This window comes from Furipterus horrens, unplaced genomic scaffold (genome assembly GCF_987537825.1).
Source record: "Furipterus horrens unplaced genomic scaffold, mFurHor1.1.pri manual_scaffold_15, whole genome shotgun sequence".
NCBI classification, from domain to species: domain Eukaryota; kingdom Metazoa; phylum Chordata; class Mammalia; order Chiroptera; family Furipteridae; genus Furipterus; species Furipterus horrens.
The window spans coordinates 9,940,815-9,956,192 of record NW_028327185.1 but is presented as its reverse complement, the minus strand read 5'-3'; the positions used below and the strand labels follow the sequence as shown (position 1 = coordinate 9,956,192).

At 55.1% G+C, this 15,378-nt stretch overlaps 1 protein-coding gene across 3 annotated transcripts in view; it reads right to left on the bottom strand.

Annotated features, from left to right (window-relative positions):
• Positions 1 to 396: 396 nt before the first annotated feature.
• CNIH3 (cornichon family AMPA receptor auxiliary protein 3) overlaps positions 397 to 15,378 on the bottom strand; it is a 153,665-nt gene continuing 138,683 nt past the window's right edge. For all 3 annotated transcript variants that reach the window (XM_090263530.1, XM_090263528.1, XM_090263529.1), the window contains 3 exons: positions 8,847 to 8,959; positions 4,863 to 5,006; positions 397 to 1,508 (listed from right to left, as the gene is read on the bottom strand). In XM_090263530.1, coding sequence (XP_090119656.1) covers positions 1,481 to 1,508; positions 4,863 to 5,006; positions 8,847 to 8,959 — 285 coding nt within the window. In that variant the 3' untranslated portion in view covers positions 397 to 1,480. The remainder of the gene's footprint in view (positions 1,509 to 4,862; positions 5,007 to 8,846; positions 8,960 to 15,378) is intronic.

Below are 15,378 nucleotides of genomic sequence, written 5' to 3'. Positions count from 1 at the left end.
GGGGGTGGGTCTTCCCAGGAATGGTGTCAAAGACAAGGCCGGGCAACCCTAAAGGTGACTCTCCATCCCAACCACATTTACCCCGCCGGGGACTGTGGGGATGGGCCAAGGGGAAGCCTGCTTCCAAAAATACCACTGGGAACTCTCTGGTTTTAGAGCTTCAGCCTAAGAGCAAAAGTCTGTATTTTGTTGTCGGTAGAATATTTAGAAGCAAAATGCCTTTGGGAAGCTCTGCCTTTTCTACCTACCAGTTTACCAGCCACACGGAGGTGAATCCAGCCAGTAATGAGGTTTCAGCGAGGCAGCCGGGTGGGCGAGACACCCCGGTTGTCACTGCGCTGGAAACGGAGCACATATGCATTACACCAACACCATTCATAAGCCTGAGTCACAGGGTCCAGGTGGGAGCTGGGTACACGTATAATTAGCCCGTGTGTGTCAAACAGAAGAAAAGAAGGGAAGTTGGGGGAATAAAGGCCACAATCATTGTGCCCGATTTGAACACCACAGAAATCTCAGACTTTTCATTATTTACAACCTCTCAGCACAACTCCCACTCAAAAAGGAGGGGAAGTCACAGGGAGAATTCTAACTAAGCGAACATCCTCACGTTGAACTAAACAGTGCGGATGGTGCAGCATCAAAAAACGAAGCTGTAATTATGTTGTTTCATGTCTCAGCTGCCAACCCCCCTGTCCTGAGCAGCCGCTTCGGCATTTTCTGGCCTTGGTAGCGTTGACTAGTGTGGACCAGTTGTTTGTCTTCAAGCGTCCAGTGGTGGCTTTGGGTGGTAACATCTTGAACATGTAGTAAGTGTTCCTAAAAACAATTATTTTTCTGTGATTCCTCCTTCCCGGCCCACCCCCATCCATGACTTTGGGCACAATTTATGACCAACATGTTGCCCCCAACCCAGCTCCAGGGTCACTAAGCCGGGCTCTCTCACAAAGCCGAGCATGCGCAGACACCCTGAAAGCTCAAGACTGGGTCCAGCTGAAGGCAAAGTCACACCTTCCAGACGCTCTCATGGAGGGGACGGGCGTGGCCATGGCTTGGAAGAAGCACTAGAGCCTTGGGGGGCCCATGGTATTCTTGAAGACTCCAATGGGTCCCACAGACGCAGCCTTGACGCTGGGTCACTCCGTTCCTTAGCAGGCCCCTTCCAGACTTCCAGCCCTGACTCCCAGGGTCCAGGAAGTCAAAGGGAACGTGCAGGGAGATGTTTGATGAAGCGGATCCAGGAAGCAACGATGTCTGCTCAGGAGCGGTCCGGAAGGGATGTACCACCCGAGTGTGGGTGTGAACGCTGAAGCCTGGGACACAAGGCTTACGTGGTCCACTGGCTGCTGCCTGTCCGTGTTCTGAGTCAGTCGGCATCAGCTGGGTATCTTCCTCATACATCCACACTCCAGTCACAAGCAGAAGTGACTTCTCAGCCTTGGCTCTCTTCCAGCCCAGTCTCTGAGGATGTGCGCAGTCTTTAAGAGCTCACTAAAGTGTAGATCATGCTGGATGCAGACAGAAAGGGGAGAGAAGGCATTAGTCGGGGCTGTGGGGGGCTCAGACTGGCCCTCAAAAGAGGGACCTGCCAAAAGCCAGCCCCTTGTCATTCCTGTCACTAGAGCATCTCATTGGACGAAACATTTGTTAAGAGAGGCTACTGTGTCTCTCGGATAAAAGATGTGATGCTCTGACTGCCTATTATTACTCTGAAAAGACTGAATATTGTGGCTGTTAGTCCTCGTTCCACGACTGCAGGCAGGTCGGGGGGCGGGGAGAGGGCTGCTGCGGTGGAGTCTTGGTCCCACCAGCTGCCACGGGCCCACAGGACAGCCATGCGCGGGGCTCCCAGCTTAGGCTGGGTGGCTTGTCAGCGCAGGCCAGCTCCGCAAGACCAAGGAATGTTTTGTACAAAATACACACTTTATTGATTTGGTAGAAAGAGAAACAGCATCTTCTCACGTGGCAGAGAGAAAAAAGGAAAATCCAGGAAAGAAAACCAAAGGGAAAAACCTGAAGTGTTTTACTTCCAGCCCTGCCTGGCTGCAAAGCCCCAGGGAGCACTTCCGCGCGGCTGAAGCCCCGTGTTTGAGGACCTGTCGTGGAGCACCTCCTGCATGCCCGGCGCCTGCCACGTGCCCAGCATCACCCCAATGCTGGGAGATGGTGGTGAGTGTGCAGCCCTGCCCTCACCTAGAGGGGAGTGCACAGCCACCCCACAGCCATGCCGAGGGTTTAGTGAGCACCTACTGTGGGCCAGGCACTGCAGACACAGACGAGCTCCCTACCATCAAGAAAACCATATAACTGGGCAGGGGTGGGGTGCTACCTTAGCTAGAGGGTATCCACCGGCTTGTGCTCTTGACTTGAAAAGATCTTTCTGTTGAGCAGGCAGAGTCCACACTGGACTAACCAGCTGGTATTAGTGTAAGTATGTTAGTGTTAGTGTTAGTGTTAGCATTAGCATTAGCAATAGGCAGTCCCCACCCGGTGTAACCTGCCGGCCCCTCCTGGTCCACCGGGCAGCCTGGGGAGGGGTGTTGCTGGTGGCCGGGAGGGTTAGTACCGTGTAGTGGGAAGAGCCACGTTCCGGGGCCAGATAAATAGCTGTCGGCTAAGACCTTAGACACATTTCTTAACCTCTCTGAGCGTCTCAAGAATCCCAGCCCGATGTGGACAGAGTCCAGCGGCTGTCCCTGGAGCCTCACCCTCTGCTCAGCTCAGACACAGCTGTCCATACACGTGCGTCCCCTTCCCTCTCGAAGACAGTGGCCGGGGCTGACAGGCCAGTGCCATCTACCAGCTCCAGATGAGGGCTGGGAGCTCCTGCAGCGGGAGAAACGGGGCCCCCAGAGAGCCCCCATGGGAGAAAGCAGAACCTTGGCAGCCACCCAGGGTCCCAGGGAGGCCTGGAAAGCAGTTGTTTCTGATTGCGTTTTGGATACAAAGTCATTAACAACCGTCTCATGAAGCAGCTCCAGAGGAACTCGAGGACAGACAGTCCAACAGAATGTCTGGAACACGATCAGTTACAGAACAATTGTATCGAACGCCCCGCTCGGCCCCCTCCACCCCACAGCCCAGCAGGCAGAGCTGCGCTGCCGTCTGAATTCCTGTGCCTTCTTCCCCACAGTGCCTCAGGCTCAGCTGTTGCTGCAGATGAGGGAGCTTGGGCCGCCTCTGTCTACACCTGTGCTAAGGTGGGTCCCAGGCTCATGGGGCAGGAGGCAGCGGCAGGCCTTGTTCGGCTGGCTTTGAGGATCGCATGCTGCCCCTGGGGACAGGCCGCTCAGTCTATGTCTCTATGCAGGGACTGTCTGCAGGCCTCAAAGAAAGAGGTTGAGCATGTTCAGGGAAGAAACCGAACCTCCATGTCAGCCCAGGAGTCAAGTCACCAAGAGGGCTTGGGCCACCCTCTAGGTTTCCCAAGACAGGAACCAGCCGGAGCGAGCTCTAGTGGCCAGGGAGGCCAGGCCTGGAGTCAGAGGACATGGGGGAACCTGCTGGCACCTCAGAAATCTCCAGAAAGGCCGCAGAGACCCTTAGGCTCCTTGCAAGTCGAAGCAGGCAATGTTCCAGGACACTCCATCCATCCAGGAGGAGCCTCAACCAAGCCTTGACTTCAAGAAGAACATGGAGGAATAACTGACACCCCTCCAAGGCTGGGTATTCCAGGGGAAGCCACCCAGGGCCCCTGAGTCCTTTGGACACAGGATGAGGAGGGGAGAGGGGGCAGGACGCAGCAGCACCCCAGGGCGCAGGCCTTACCCTCAGCTGAGCTGCCGAGCCGCCAGATTCTGAATCAGCAGGTCGAAGCCCGGGAATATGCATTTTGAGAAGCATTCCCTCTTCTCCCCCCGACTGTGATACAGGAACTCCAAAGACCACACTTGGATCAAGACTTTTCTAGAGGTTTCCTAAGACAGGTGGCAGCTCAGAGCTCAGTCTTTGGGATCAGAGTTGAAATGGACTGGCAGCTGTGATACTGTCAGCTGTCACTGGGAAAATTATCTAATTATCTGGATTCCGTTTCCTCTTTGTTAACATGAGGACAATGACAGCATTTAGCTCATAAGCTGAGCGATGCATGTAAAGCTCTTAGACCAAAGCCTGGCTCGTTTTTAAACGCTGGACAAATGCAGCCCTGGAATCTACCCCCACCCCCCACCCTCCTCTTCCTTACCCAGCTGCTGTCAGCCGGGCCATTTTGGAGACAGCTCTGGCATACTGGAAGATATCATGCCCTGCCACAGGGATCAACAGGACAGCAAAGTGACAGGAGAGACACCTCAGAGAGGAGCCCAAAGGGGAACAGGAAGAGGGAAGAGATGCTTCCAGGAAAGGCAGTCTCTGGGGTATGGGACCGGAAGGCAGTCTGTTTATAGCCATGGGCTCAGCTAGGATGTTCTGGGTGAAGAGGTGAAAAGGGGGTGATGCCTGCGGCAGACTTGCAAAGTCAGTGAGTTCTACTCAGTTGCAGTGGTGCCCTGTCACATCGGGAGAAGTGCAGGTGTAAGCGCTCAATGGCGCACACGCCCCTTGGGGATGTGTGGCTGCCGCGGGGTCTCCATGGTGGTCCCAGGCCTGCTCACACACAGGCAGCTGCGTGGCTGGCTGCGGGGTTGCTCGAGGCTGCGCCCCATGGGAAGCAGACCTGCCCCTCCCGGGGAAGAGTAGGATGTGCTTTCTCCGAGAGCCCTGAGGATGCGCAAGTGACAGGCAAGGACCTCTGTCCCTCACCGCTTCACACGGGAGCCCTTGCTCCCACCCGTGTGGGCCAGCGCCGCAGACCAGGAGGCTGGCCCGAACCCCCCCCCCCCCACTCCCTGCGGAGTCAGACCCGCGGGCCGGCGCGGACTCACCAGTACAGGTAGTAGAAGAAGGAGAGGAGATAGAAGGCCAGCTTGCACCAGGCCTCCTTCTGACAGTAACTCAAGGTGTCCGCGTTCATGACCACCGGCGGGTCGTAGGCCAGCTCCGAGCTGTCTGCGGGACAGTGGAAGTACCTGCGGGGGAGAGGACGCGTGTCACCGGCTCTGAGGTTTAGAAGGGAGCTCTGAGTCCCCGGGGCCGTGCCCTCCGGACGCTGGACTGCCCTCCGGGAAGCTCTGCTGAGCAGGGCTCTGTCTTCTGCTGGAACCACAGCCCCGCCTGCCTTCTAGCAGGTTCTAGTGACTCTCCTGCCACTCGGGTCTCAGGTGGCGCCGAGACTTCACCCGCACGCGAAGCTGCTCCGACGGAGGGGAAACATGTCACCTGGTGGCACCCGGGAGGTACCAGGAAGAGCCTCCTTTCTGCAGGGTGTGACGAGGGGTCTGTGCTGTGTGCCCACGTGGCTCTCAGTACAGGTGGAGGTGTGGGCTGAGGTACAGCTGCGTCTCACTGCCTCGATGCCACCTTGTCATCAACGGCTTTGGATTAAATACCGTCCCTCTAGCCAGACCCTCTTTTAAAACCCTGACTACTCTGGGAGGGACATTATATTCCCACTGGAGTGACAGAAGGACCCAGAACAGCAAAAAGAGCAATGGCCACCGCGGGGCGAGAGCAGCAGCCCCAGGGGGACCCTGGGTGAGAGGAAGAGCAGCGTGTGGAAGGCAGGACACGGGAGGGAGCAGCCTGCGTGCCTCAGATGCCACCGCGGCTCCACGTGGCTGGCCTTGGTCACAGGAGCGGAGACTCGCGGCCCAGGAGAAACCGGGCAGGGGTGCCTTTGCATGTGGCCGGGAGAGGCAAGGGCTGCCCTCCGTTTCCGCTGCCCCACATGGCCCCCGGGGCCTCAGCGGAGCCTCCTTCAAAGGAGCCCAGGGGGTAAATTAATGGCTCCTGCCACTCTGGGACAGGCTGTGGTTCTGGACTGTGACAAGGACCAGGAGAGCGGGCTCTGACCAGACTAATCACACTGGCTTTGAGGAACATCCGTGGAACGTAGCAATTCACAGGCTGGCACTGACAGACCTGCCGTGGCCGCTATGCTAACAGGAGGTCACAAGGCAGATCCACGGATATCGGCCAGCCCATAACCCCCCAGGCCCCTCGCCTCTCCTCATCCCAGGGGCAGATTTCAAAACCTATTTACTTTTGCTGTGGCCTTGCTGAGGCAAGGGTGTCAGAGCTCTGCTGCTCCCTGGTCACCAGACCGACCTTCCTCGGGTCAGTCATTACCCTTTCTGAGCCTCAACTTACCCATCTGTAAAATGGGGAGGAAACTGCTTATGTCAAAGGGCTATTGTGATGATTACATGAGGGGACGGATGCGAATCAGCTGCAAAGAACGGGGACTGGATACCAGCTCCATAGTTCTACTTGTATTTAAAGAAACAGAACTGGGGCAGACGGGGCTCAGTCTGCAGGAGAAATGCCACTGGACTGGCACTGTTGGAAGGGAGGGGGTGGGGGCAGATGGGGAACAGAAATGAAAAAAGGAGGGCGGTTAAGGACTTGCAGGTTTAAAGGACCCCTCCCTCCTCGTTCCTTTTCTCATTCATTTTCTGAGTGCTTATGAACTGCCAGAACAAGGCTAGACCCTGCCAGGGATTCAAAAAAGAAAAAAGAAAAGAAGACAAGGCCCCTCCTGGCAAGGAGACGTGGAGGCCCGGTCACCGCGGGAACATTCGGAGTCCCAGGATGCGGGCTGCCTCTCCCTTTCTCCCTCTGGGAGGAGCAACAGCCCTCAGGAGCGGGGCACAAAGAGCAGCCTGGTGAGGGAACCCCATCTTTGGTGCCTGGAATAGCGACACATTAGTCCAGGGACCTTGGGTTCAATTCCTTTCATAGGGAGAGGAGCCAGCCCTCCGGGGAGCGTGCCAGGTGACAAGGACATGGACTGCCATCCAGGGGCTGACCCTTGGCCCTGCTGCGTCCTAGCTGAGCGACTCCAGGCAGTGACACAGTGAGTGCCTGTGTGCCTGTGTGTAAAATAGAAAAGGAGCCCCTACTCACCTGGTTATTGTGGCTGCTGAGCAAGGGAGGTGTGGAAGGTCCCTGAGTGGGTATGTGACACATTTCCACCCCACAGCGGTTCAGTCTGACGTCTCTCTAAGGTCACATTTTAGACTTCCTGTGCTTAAAGCAGGACCTTCCTATCTAACCAATCACCTGTAACTTCTCTCTGCTCTGGTCAGTGGCAGCATCTCCCTCCCAGCCCCCCCCCCCCCCAACACAGAGGCTCACTCTCCCACAATTCTTGCTCCCAATTATTGGCCAAGGCCTGTCCACTTTACCTCCACGAATCCTCTCCTCTCTCCATCCCAACCTCCACTACCCAGTTCAAGCCTCCATGACCTCTTCACCTGGAATTCTGTCCTAACCTCCTCATTGGATTTTGTCCTTGAACTTTCGTCCTCCAAGCCACCCTTCGCACTGCAGCCAGCACCACGGTCCTAAAAATCAGGCCAGGCATTGGCCCTTTCCTCCCCAAGAGCTTCTGAGGGCCGACCAGTCCCTACAGAATAAATGAGCTCCAACTTCCCCATCCAGGGGCTTCAGATGACCCCGTGCCTGATCCCCAGCGGTCTGTCAGCCCGTCTCCATTCACGTCCCTCCAGCACATGGAACAGCTGCTGTTCCCCAGACCCAGTGAGTGCTCTCTGGCCTCTGGGTCTTTGCATATGGTGGTCCCTCCACCTGGAATGTGCTTTCCCAGCGTTTCCAGTATCACACTTCCAGTCTGGCTTGAATGTTCATGTCTCTGCACTCTTGCATGGATGCCTCATATATCTGTTAAGGACAGAGTATTTCCCTCTATCACGAGGGTATATATATATATATTCCTGGAGGGTAGAGATTACGTTTTACATCAGCTTGGACTCCCCCACCATGTCTGGCATGTGGCAGGTGTTCCCTACATTTGCTGAATGAAGGAATGAATATCCAGGATGTGACTAAATATAGACTCTAATTTATGGTAAAATGACAATGATGAGATAGATGTTTGGGGGGATCGTAGTTCTGGGAGCGAGGGGTAAAGGGGGGTTAATTTGTCTGCACAATCACATTCTTTACTGCTTTGCAATCCCCTTTCCTGCCTCCTGTATCCCTTTGGTAACTGTATTTTCCACACAGCCCAAAGCACGTGACCTGGTGCATGGTCTTGGCAAGGATACAATAGTTAAAATCAGAACTGTCCCAAAAAACCCAGCCCATCTGGTAGGTGTTGATTTTTTCTTAAATTAAGGTACAATTTACATACCAAAAAATTCACCTTTTTTAAGTTACACAATTCAGTGGTTTTTAGCATATTTATAGAGTTGTACAACCACCACCAGTATCAAATTTCAGAACATTTTTTTCACCCTAACAACAAAGCCTGTCCCCATTACCGGTCACTCCCCAGCCCCCTCCCTTCCAGCCCCAGGCAACCACCAGTCCACTGTCTGTAGATTTGCATATTTTGGACATTTCCTATAAATGGCCTTTTGTGAGTGGTTTTGTTCACTTGAATTTTTCTGAGGTTCATTCCGTTGTAGCATGTATCAGTACTTCACTGATTTTTATTGTCAAATAACGTTCCCTTGTAAGGATATGCCACATTTTGCTTATCCATTTATCTGTTAATAAACACTCAGGGCATTTCTATTTTTGACTGTTGTGAATTATGCTGTAGCTGCTTTGAACACTGACCTGCAGGGCGGGGACTGCGGTCAGCAGAGCCTCTAAAGGGCCCACCCCTTAGTGGACTTGCTGCCTGAGAGCAGCGTGGGAAGAAGGTGCTGGAGAAAGGTGTTCCCGAAGTGAGAGGTGAGAGGGAGCCCCTCGGCGGCTGGTCCGTTTGGGGGACGTCGTCCCTGGAGGGCAGGCTGCCCAAGCAGGAAGGGGGCGGGCAGGCCAGCCCCAGGCAGACTTACCTCCAGACGTGATAGAAAAGCAGAGGGACGTTGAGCCCCAGCGTGAGCCACTCCTGTGCGCACAGGAACATGATGCAGAAGAGGCTGTGGATGGAGTATTCCGGCAGCACCAGCTGAGGGGGGAGCAGAGAGCCAGGGCGGAGTCAGCGAGAGGGGGCAGCGGGCGTCTGCCCCATACTGCCTCCAGGCTGCTGGTGACACAGGCGTCCCTGTGGCAGCAGAGTCACTGCCCCCGAACTGGGATTGGGCTCGGGGAAGTCCTCCTCTTTCTGGTGCCAGCGCCTGTTTTATACCCAACCTCAGTGGACACAGGCCCTCTGCACCCTACTTGCCGGGACAAGGCCCTTGTTCCTGGAGGCCCCCCAAGGGTGACCACTGGGAGGACTAGAAGATGCCACCCCACCCCTGTGAGGTCTGACCCGAGGCAGCACCTGCTAGGAGCAACACTGATGGGTGTCTAGTGATTCTGTAACTGCCCTGCTCGCGGGTGCCTAGCCCCCGTGCACCCTCCCATAGGAACTCACAAACTTAAAGCAAACACGTGCATTTACTTCAAATAGAGGAGGGCGGGGAAGAAATTAAGAAAGAGCATTTTGCTTGACGGCGGCTGGGTCAAGAGGAGCCCGAGAGACAGAACGTGTCATGGTGACAAGAGGGAAAGTTTAGGCTGTGGAGAAAAGGCACCGTCCAGACCAAGAAGGGCCATGCGGTGGGAGGGGACCAGCAAAAAGATGGAGCTCCCCCACCCGCATCCACTCACACAGGCGGAAATTGGGTAAGAAGAGCTTAACCTCCTGAAGGTTGTTACATCTTAACAGACATCGGACTGTAACTGCAAAGGAGAAATATGGCCTCCAGACTAGCAGTCAGGAAACCCCAAGGTAGAGATACAAATGCACCATCTTTGCCAATCACATAGGAGTGTGCATGTGTGTGAGAGTGTGTGCGCGCACATGTGTGTGTACGTGTGTGTGAATTGCTTAGGCCGTCATGAATGCTTTGGTCTTCCCAGCAAAATCTTTCTCAGCACCCTTCAAGGCCCGTGTCAAATGCCACTTTCTGATGGACGCTCTGCCCATCCTGCCGCACCCCACCCTGCAACTCTGCACCCCACAGCACGCTTTCTGACCCTCCCCTGGGGCGCTGTCCACAACCTCTCTGTCCACTGTGGGGTCGTTCCCCTCCTCCCGCCTCCCAGCACACGTGGATCCACTCCACTATCCCACAAGCCGTCGTGGCCAAGCTCTAGTCCTCTCTCATCGCCATTTGCAAAGCGCTTTTCTGCACTTAGCAGAGACTTAACCAGTATTTGGTTAAAATGATCTGACCTGACCAAGTGCATGTGTTCGCAGCATGGCTGGCTGGGGTTAGGGTCGCAGCCTGTGATCACAAACCCAGACCTCTCGGGGGGTGGGGGTGGGGGGGCGGGAGCAGGCTGTCTCAGACTGTTCTGTTGGATACGGAACATGACTTTGGTCTCATTCCCCTCTTCTTTAGTCAGATGAGTTAACTGCCCCAGAGAGCAAATGCAGGTGTCAGGGATGGGGGAGGCAGGGAGGGGGGAAATGCACTAAAAATAAATACATGCAGAGGCTCACATATAAGAAAGCATTGCATAACTAAGTGACATTGTCTTTATTCTCAAGTCCAGGGAAAAACAACATGTATGTCCCACGTCTTAGAATTCCCAGACAGTGACCCTGGAATCAATGTGGAAGAGCCATCGGCCCAGGGCCAGTGGCCTGAATGGGTAAACGGGGCACAGCAAGCCCCTCTGAGCCTCAGCTGCCTGGTGGGAGGCAGTGTGTCCCTGTGTCCCTGTCGCATCTGTTCACAGGGCCTCGCAGCTGTCCTGGCCAAGCCGTCTGCGCCGGCCAAGGCAGCACCCTGCCTCCTCCGGTTCAGAGAGGAAGCCCACATTCTCGGAGCCAGGCACGCCAGCCCCAGGAGGCAGCAGCTGTGACTTCTGCTGTGCGTGTCTCTCCTTTTTCTTTACGTCATCGGTTTCAGCCACTTAGGTGGAGATAATTAACAGAGTTAGAGATGGCCACCCTAGGCCTGAGTCATCCATGAAAAGGCACCCGGCCCGTCTCCAACTCTGGTGACAAATCTCTGACTGATTACAGCTTGGACTTCAGGTCCCACTTTTAATCACTGCATCTTCCCTCTCTGGGGCTTGATTTATAGGGGAAGCTGCCACCTCAGGAGCAGTGTGGATTCATCACTGTCGCCATACTGAGGAAAACTGTTTAGCGGAGGCCAGCTGGTTCCGGGGGTCCCCGGTCCTGCTGGGGGTCGGGGGCGGGGGAGGCTGAAGACTTCATCCTGATCTCTGGGTGGCTTCTCCCAGTTGCCTCTTATGGTCCCTGAACAGGGTCCTTACAAGTGAGAGTGGCTCCTCCAATTCACCTGGGGAGACTTTGGGGAGCAATGGGGCCCTTTCCACACACACCGGTTTTGTTGTCCTTGTCGCGATGGCGTGGGAGATGTGGGGACCTATTCCTCCCAGACCAGCCCCAGGCCAGCAGGGTGGGCACCGCTGCTGCCCTGCGCACTTCCATCCCTGTGCCTTTGGGAGCACAGCGAGACCGCCCTTCCAGGCTCCCCGTCCTTGGGTGGGGCTGGAGGTCGGGGAGCAGAACTGATGTGCAGAGAAGAAGGATGGAGTGTTTACGAGCCACAGCAAAGCGTTCCAGCGTCTCTCCCCTTCTCCCCTCTGACAGAGCAAAAAGCATTTAGGGTGGGGGGTGCCCCCTCATCCTGGAACCACAAGTGAAGGAGAGGCCCCAGGGTGGCCAGTGACGGACATGGGGCACGAGTGAGCAAGACACTTGGGTTAGTTAAAGCTCCTGAGATGAGAGTTATTTCTTACCTTGGCGTGATTTAACCTGTCCTGTCAGACAGAGGATGAGCAATCAACGGAAAAGGTGAGCAGTGTTCATCTCTCTGTATCCTGCCCTGACAATCCACACCCAGACCTTCCTTCCACAGGCACTGGACATGCTTTGGCAGGAGCTGAATGACCACCAGGCAGGGACCTTGTGGGGACAGCTGGACTAGCTGTCCCCTCCCGACCCTGAGCTTGTCTGTTACATAAAGGCTGCTCCAGAGTCCACCAGGCAAACTACAGGAACACCGAGTGAAGCGCTGACCATGCTCCCGACCCGGCATCATCCCTGAACCCTGGAGCCTCTGCCGCTGAACCCCGGAAAACACCGGTGTGTCTGGTCAGAGGAACTACTGAACGGCGCCAGTCTTGGTCCTTCGCACAACAGACAGGAGCCGTCTCCCGCAGTCCGCAGTCTGTTGAATTTCCGTGCCTTAGCAGGCTCTGCTTTATAGCGTCATCATTATTAAATAAGTGGTCTCATATAGGTGTTGTGGGATTGCTGGAAAGACTGTGATTCATTCCAACGAGGGGGCTCCCAGAAGGCTCCCAGATCGAGGCAGAATCAAGGGCATTTTAAAGGATACGTGAGTGAAACCTGATTATGCGAGGGAGCCGGAGGTCAGCATCGCAGGAAGAAAAACCATGAGAGCCAAAGCAGACAGCGATGATGGTCACTGCCCGGGTGGCTCCTGCCGCCACGGCCACTAGGTCACCATTGCTGGCAGAGGCCAGGCCTGACGAGAGCCACAGGCTGGGTAATGTGAGTTTTATTCTTCTCCTATGAGGACCAGCCTTCTCAGCTCCTGGTGCTGGAGCCTTAGTGTGACACCATCATAAGCAGAAGGGTGAGGACTTGTCATGAGCATGTGATGACCACACACCCTCCTCCCTCTGTCCCCTGCGCTGATGCATGACAGAGGTCAAATGTCAGGTAAAGTCCTCAGAGCACACTACCCAAGCGCAAAGATTTCACCGACTGCCCAGCTTCTTCCACCACGTCTAAGAGGATGCAGGTGGCCTTGGGTGAGGACCCCCATCCTGACTTCCTCTCCAGATTCTCATCCTCAATTTCCATCTGCAGGCAGGCACTTCCATCCGGGTATTCCACAACCACGGATACTGAACGCTCACGTTCCTCCCAGGACCTGCAAACCTGATCTCCTAAATGCCCAGTTTCTGCTCACAACAGCTATCTCTGATTCTGATTCCTCAGTCTCGTCCATCTGCACACCTGTTTCCAAATCCCACCATTTCCTCCTCACAGCCACCTTTTTTATGTCACTGCCTCTCCAGGTCAGGGACTCTGCGCGCCTCCCAAGGCTGGCACAAGGACCTTGGTGCAGGCTGCAGTCCCCGAACCCAGGCTCCCGCCACCCAGCGGAGCAGCCGCCGCCTCTCACCAGCCTATGCCACACTCCGCTGGGCTCTAAGCTTTCATCCACATCCCTGTTTTACCAGAATGTAATTTAATTTTTATTTTATCTTGTGTTCAAAAGGGTTCATCTCCATGTACGCATCTTAATTCATCTACATATCCGTTCATTCACTGCTCAGCTCACAAATGATTTTTATGTATCGTATTTATACATTGTGGGGGAATGATGTAACGACGAACCAATGTCTGCCTTAGTTCACTGCTGCGGGGGAGAGGGGCATGAGGAGCCAGGGGACACCTCTTCTAACCCCCGGAGGGAAAGGGAATAGAGAGGGGGTGCTGGAGGTGAGTGAAGAAATGAAGCTCCTGGGGAGAAAGGGGGTTCCTAAGATGCGGGGGTGGGACGAGCAAGAGGGACGAATAAGGGGCAGAGAGGGGGACGAGGTGGCAAGTGCCCTGTGTGCTGGAGACCTGCTTCTGGCTCCCAGCCTGCATGCCTGGGACAGGTTCTGAGGGGCTCATATGGGCAGCCCAGGGACCAAACGCACTGGGAAGCAAGTCATGGAGGCCCTGGTGACAGTCCCAGGCTTGGTGGAGCTTGAAGGGCGTGGCGGCTCTGAGACCCAGGTCTGGACAGGCCCTTGATTGAGACAACACGCTTTTCCTCTGGGAGGGAGGTCAGCACTCCAGCTCCTTCTGTCCCGGAAAGCCATGGCCTCCCGCTTGGCCGTCTTCTGTCCGTCCTCAGCGGGCCACCTGACGAGCTCCTACAGCCTGACTCTGGCCTCCCTTGGATCTCGCTGGATGTCCCTGGAAAGTGACTGGTTCCTTTTAGGACCAAACCATGGGTTCTGGCCTGTCTTTTATCATTGTTTTCATGCAACTTCAAGACACACTTGAATTTCAAAAGCCTCTCTGCCAGTTTCCTCACTGGCTTGTTAAAGTGCCCACTCAGGGAGGAGGTGAGAACAAAGCGCCCTCTCCAATCGGGCCGCCTTTTTCAAGGGACGAGATTCTCCCACAACTTGCCGGCAATTCAGAGACAGCTTAAGGTAACGCGGCAGCTACCCACTCCTTTTCCTTCCTTCGAGCCGGGGATATGGGAGTAGGAATCGTGCTCAGAATACAGGGAGCGATTAGGCAAGAGATCAGATTCTTTGAGAGGGGAGGCACTGACGGAAGGGAATGTTCTCAAATGAGAAGGGCAGAGGGGTGAGGCTTTAGTAAGCCTCCCAGTGCTGGAGAGGCCCCTCACGTCCCATGCAGCAAACATTTGTCATCGGAAATGCCGAGGTGGGGGTGCAGAGCAGTCTGGCCCGGGGAGGCCGTGATGAGAAAGAGCGTGTGTATCGCGGCCTCTGCAGCACCACAAAATGGTGACCAGCGTGCTCACGGAGACCGCTGACGAGCCCCAAGACGCAGGGAGAAAGGAGAAAGAAACCCTTCACTGAGGGAGGAAAAGAAAAGTGGGGGGGGGCTCCTCCAAGGAGATGGCCTCTGAGCTGAGATTGAGAGGTGGGCAGAATGGGGTAGGGGGAGGCAGAAGGTTGAGGCCCAGGATCGCCCCCCACTGAGGTGTCTGGGAATCATTTTTTCTTTATGTCCCACTCAGACATCACTTCCAGATCTTCCACGGAAATGACGCTGAGACTGGAATCCTTTATACCAGCCTCTTCTTAAACCCGGGGCGGGCGGGGGGTGGAGGGGGGTCTTCTAGGGAATTGTCATGATGACTTCCTCTGACCAGGGAAAGCCACATGACAGGAAGTGGCCGAGGGCAGGAACCAGTCATCTTCCGCCTTTGTTTGTGACTACAGCCTGGGGACCTGGTGATGACAATCAGTGTCAGTGTAGGACACACCTTCACCGGGTTTGCCAGTGAATGTCAGGCACAGCTGCCAGCCCGCCACCTCTGAGTGAAGGAAAGGAACCCCAACTCTTATTGGGAGAAGAGGGTCCTGAAGCCCCAAGACCACACCTTCCTAATCCTCTGCCTTGCCCCCCTTGGTGGCATTTCCATGTGAGGCCTCTTGTGCCCCATCATTTAGGTAACAGGAACCTGCTGTTTTCAGGTTGGGGCTTAGTTCATTGCCCCACAGATCCTTCCTGCATGGAGCGAGCCTGGTCACAGCCTGAATCTTGAGCTGCACTATTAGCTTTGAAAAGAGAGACTTCTCCAGGATTAAAAAAAAAAAAGAAAAAAAAGATTATCCTACTTAATAGCTATTAAATGGTGTTAATTACTTATTACATTTAGCAGGTTGGAG